A 4,168-nucleotide genomic window follows, 5' to 3' on the forward strand; every position below is an offset into this window, starting at 1 on the left:
GGGTAGCGGTTTCACCTGTCATCAATCTACATTTAGTGAGCGGCCGGGGCTCAGGAGCTGCCGGAGCTGTTCTGCCCCGGCTGCAGAGGCTCGTGCTGCGGGGAAACGCGCTGCTGCAGCCGCCGAGCTGAGGCCTTAATTCCCCCCCCAGCTCCGGCTCTCTCAGGCGGATGAAGCGGAGAAATATTCACCCCTCTGCCTCGACTCAAGCAGGGAATCCTGACACGTTCTGTTTCTTCACACTTGCAGACAGCTGTTTGAGATGAACCTCTCTACAACTTTTACGCATTTTCCTCTTACTTTAATAGACATTACGCAACATTTAAGTCTATTTTTGGACGTTTTAATAAGCGCTATAATCCCCTTCCCGACAACTTCATCTGTTGCGTTTCTGCACAGAAAATGCGGATTATAACGCAATCCGATTAAGGAACTATATTACATCAAATTAGCCTAAGAAAGGCATAAAAAGGGCTGGTAAAATATGGTTAAATGTAATCTTTTGTTGCAGTCTTATATTAATAAACTCGAGCAGAGAGGGAAGATTTACGTTTATTTAAAGATGTGTTTAATTTTATTCTGAAAAAGACTAAAAACTATTGAATTTATATTGAGTTCAGTGAGTTTTGAAGCAGGCCATACAGCACAATGAATAAGTGATAAGTTCAATAATACACTTATTAATTTTTCCCACAGGAAAAAAATGATTAAACATTTTGTTAAAGGGAATCTTATTCTAACAACTTTACGAAAAGCTGAAGAAAAAAATGCAATCATAGCTAGACAAGTTTCTAATCAGTCACTGAAAGAGAAAAGACTGGACAGACAAATTTTATTTTTGCATAAATTAATAATTTACATTTTTAAAAAGTGATGCTGTCTTTTATTAAAGCTGAACTGCTGGATCAAAATGGGCAGTGGTGAGAATGACTCTTAGGCAGGTAAAGAAGCTGCTTTATTTTTTATTTTTATTTATTTATTTTTTTACCTGTTAGGTTGTCCAGGTCCTTCTCCTCTAAAGAGGACAGAGTGTCATCGTCTCCGTCCAATGACGTCTCACTCTCAGAGTTCTGATTTCCCAGAGCCTGACTCTTGATGGACTGCTTTCCTTTGAGGATATCCTCCTCAGATGCTAGAAGAGGGGGGAGGACTTTATTTTATACACCATGCAGAATACAGCAAAGTTGCAAGTACATTATCTTTACCAAAGTGCGCACACACACACACAGGTTTAGCTTTATTGCACTGCACAGTTAGATGGAATACAGACATCATTTGAAGCAGATTGTTATCAACCTTGGTTTTTTTTTAGTGTTAAGATATTTTAGGTATTCCAAAAGTTCAACAAAAGGTCTTTTATGCAATTTGGTCTGGTTAATAATCTCACACAAAATCAAAATTTTAAGTTCAGTTTCAGGACTTCAGCCTAAAGCAGTTTTTAAAAACATTCAAATACTCAGTTTAAAACCATACATGTTTTGAATTTTCTTAGCTTTACCTGTAACTTTTGTCACCATTTGGTTAGAAATTAACTTAGGAAGCAGATTTACCATCAACTTATTGGACAACTTTTGGAATAAGAATCTGTTTGGAAAGTCAATCAGATTTTTATTGCTGAACATTGATTTAGCAGGTAGAGAAGACCACTCCAGATTATAAGAGAAAAAAAATCTGCAAACATTTAAAAGTTCCAGTAGTGCATGTTAAAGCTCCACAGATTATCCGGTAAGGTCGTTTCCTGTTTGTAAACAGCTAATCCTGTGTTTTAGTGAAAGCGCTAATGTTTCAGTCGAGTATATCATCGAACACAGACCCACAGGATTTTTGGCCATCACCTGAGCTTGAGGGCAGATCAACTGCACCACTTTGAATCTGCTGCAAGAGTGAGCCAAAAAAAATCTCTTGTCATGGAAAATATGCGGCTTGCTGATATTTAGAATGGCCTTCCTGTAATTAAGCCTCCCTTGTGGATTCTTTAGTTAGCAGCAGTGAAATTACTACCAGCTCTCCTAATACGTACCACATGCCATTGCATTTGCACTGGACTTTTTAGGTGAGCTTAAAAAAAACAGAGGTACAAATAAAACTTGATGCACAAACAACAGTTGATATTAGGTTGTTTTTACCAACAAGACTCGAACAAAACGTACTGAAAAACTTAAAATGGCTTAAACAGGCTTGTATATCCAGACACTTGTACAACACATAAAATCAAACACAAATCAATAAATAATAAACAGCAGGATGAAGTTCAAATATCACATAAAAGCTATAGATGGATATTTCATACTACAGTAATATGGATGTGAGAGACAAGCCACGTGCTAACTTCTCACCCCGCTTCTAAAGCAGATATGGTTTATTTATTTTTCCTTTTCTTTAATTTGACAACCCTGAGGTTTTGGCGAAGCTGCACGTGTGTATCTGACTGAAGTGGCGTTGGAGGGCTGAGGAATCATAATAAACATGCCAGCTCAGGAGACTGTAGTTCAGATTTAGTGTACAAACATTTAGCAATAGGACTTTGGTGATCAAAGTGTGACGTAATAGACACAGGAAAGAAAAAAAAAAAGACAGAAAACATTTCAAAACAGCGCTAATAAAAAAAAATACAGTAGCTAAAAAATAAACAGAGATACTAATTAAAGAAACAACGCAAAACTTCAATTCGTGCTTTTTTTTAACTTGACAATAATTTCTTTCAGTTACACTTCAATGCACTCAATGAACGACAAATAAAAACACGTAAAGAAATGTTTAATGCTCGTCAAAGAAAGAGAAAAAAACATGGAGGAATCCCAACAGGTTGCCTTTTTTTTCCAGGACGGCCCCCCTGCCCCCCATCCCAACCAAGAAGCTCAACTCCCTGCTTATACAACTCAAGGCATGCATGGTCACAGCAATTAAATTGTCAGAATTAACAAATTTGCTTTTAACGGGAGCGCAGCCAGGAGTGTGGTCATGAGGCGAGTATTGATTTCTAGAACAGAGACATTAGTCTTCAGGTATTTACTTTGCCACCTCTGGTACACGAGCCCCCTACCAGACCGAATCAATCCGTAGAAAAGATGGTTCTTTCCCGCCGTAAATACGTAGCAGCCTACTTAGAGCCTATATACGCTTTCCTGTGGAAATCTGGCACCGCTTGAACAATAACTGTTTTCTCCATCTTTAAAAACACAGAGATGGACATTTCCTACACTTTGTCTACGATCTGTGCTGGTTTCATTAAACTTATCCTGAAATGGTAAAGTCAAATATTTTTTGGGGTCTCGTTCGAAGCAAGTACCCAGAATATAAGGCTGCATTCAGACTTGGTCTTGATACTGAATATTTCCTTTGAGAATGAAACTGCATCTTCTCCCTCCCTGCATCTGATGAATATATTACAGCCAAATATGACCTTTGTGCTCCGTGTAAAAACTCAATCCGGCGTTCTTCTCTCAAGCAGTACTTCCGCAACAAATGTCGGGTCGACTAAAACAAGAAGAAAGGTTACATCAGAAAATAGATGCCGTCAGGCTTCAACATCAGGGAGTTATTTTAATGATATATTCCCATAGTTAGCCAGGCTGTGCAACCTTATAAAGTAGCACTGTCTCAACTGGCTGCTGGCTATTTCTTTCTTTCTTTCTTTCTTTCTTTCTTTTACCCTTCAACAAATTTGACTTTGAGATTAAATATTGTTTACAGGAGCTTGATTTTTTTTCTGTCACAGATGAATCCATACAGCACATCAGCTCAAATGATTCTGAATAAAATGACGGACATCGTTTTTGAAAAACAACAGCACACAAGCGTCCTATGACGTGTAAACAAGCATCGACCACAAGTTATCCTAACTTTGGTAAATATCGTCTACCTTGCCGGTTGGGCTGGTTTCTCCGGCTTGCTGCTGTTGCGGCGTGTCTCGGTGGAGTGGCAGGTGTGGATGGAGTCCCTCGGCCCTCAGATTGTCCCTCGTATTTGGACAGAGCGCCTGGGGTGGACTTGCCGGCCTGGAAGCGTGGCGGTGGGAGCTGGGACGGAGCGACTAATCTAACAAGTGAGGCGTACCAGCTTCCCTGTTGCCTATTTGGATCAATATCAGCCGTGCCGTTTTTCAGTTGAGGATCAAACTGGAGCTACTGGTTTTGGTGAGCATACTCGTGTCCGATATGGTGGGAAC

At 39.5% G+C, this 4,168-nt stretch overlaps 1 protein-coding gene across 1 annotated transcript in view; it reads right to left on the reverse strand.

Moving 5' to 3' along the window:
- Window positions 1-920: 920 nt before the first annotated feature.
- Window positions 921-4,168, reverse strand: part of lrba (LPS-responsive vesicle trafficking, beach and anchor containing) — a 121,318-nt gene continuing 118,070 nt past the window's right edge. The window contains exon 38 of the mRNA XM_014020673.1: window positions 921-1,132. Within this exon, the coding sequence (XP_013876127.1) occupies window positions 969-1,132 (164 nt within the window). The 3' untranslated portion in view covers window positions 921-968. The remainder of the gene's footprint in view (window positions 1,133-4,168) is intronic.

This window comes from Austrofundulus limnaeus, unplaced genomic scaffold (genome assembly GCF_001266775.1).
Source record: "Austrofundulus limnaeus strain Quisiro unplaced genomic scaffold, Austrofundulus_limnaeus-1.0 Scaffold263, whole genome shotgun sequence".
In the NCBI taxonomy this organism is placed as follows: domain Eukaryota; kingdom Metazoa; phylum Chordata; class Actinopteri; order Cyprinodontiformes; family Rivulidae; genus Austrofundulus; species Austrofundulus limnaeus.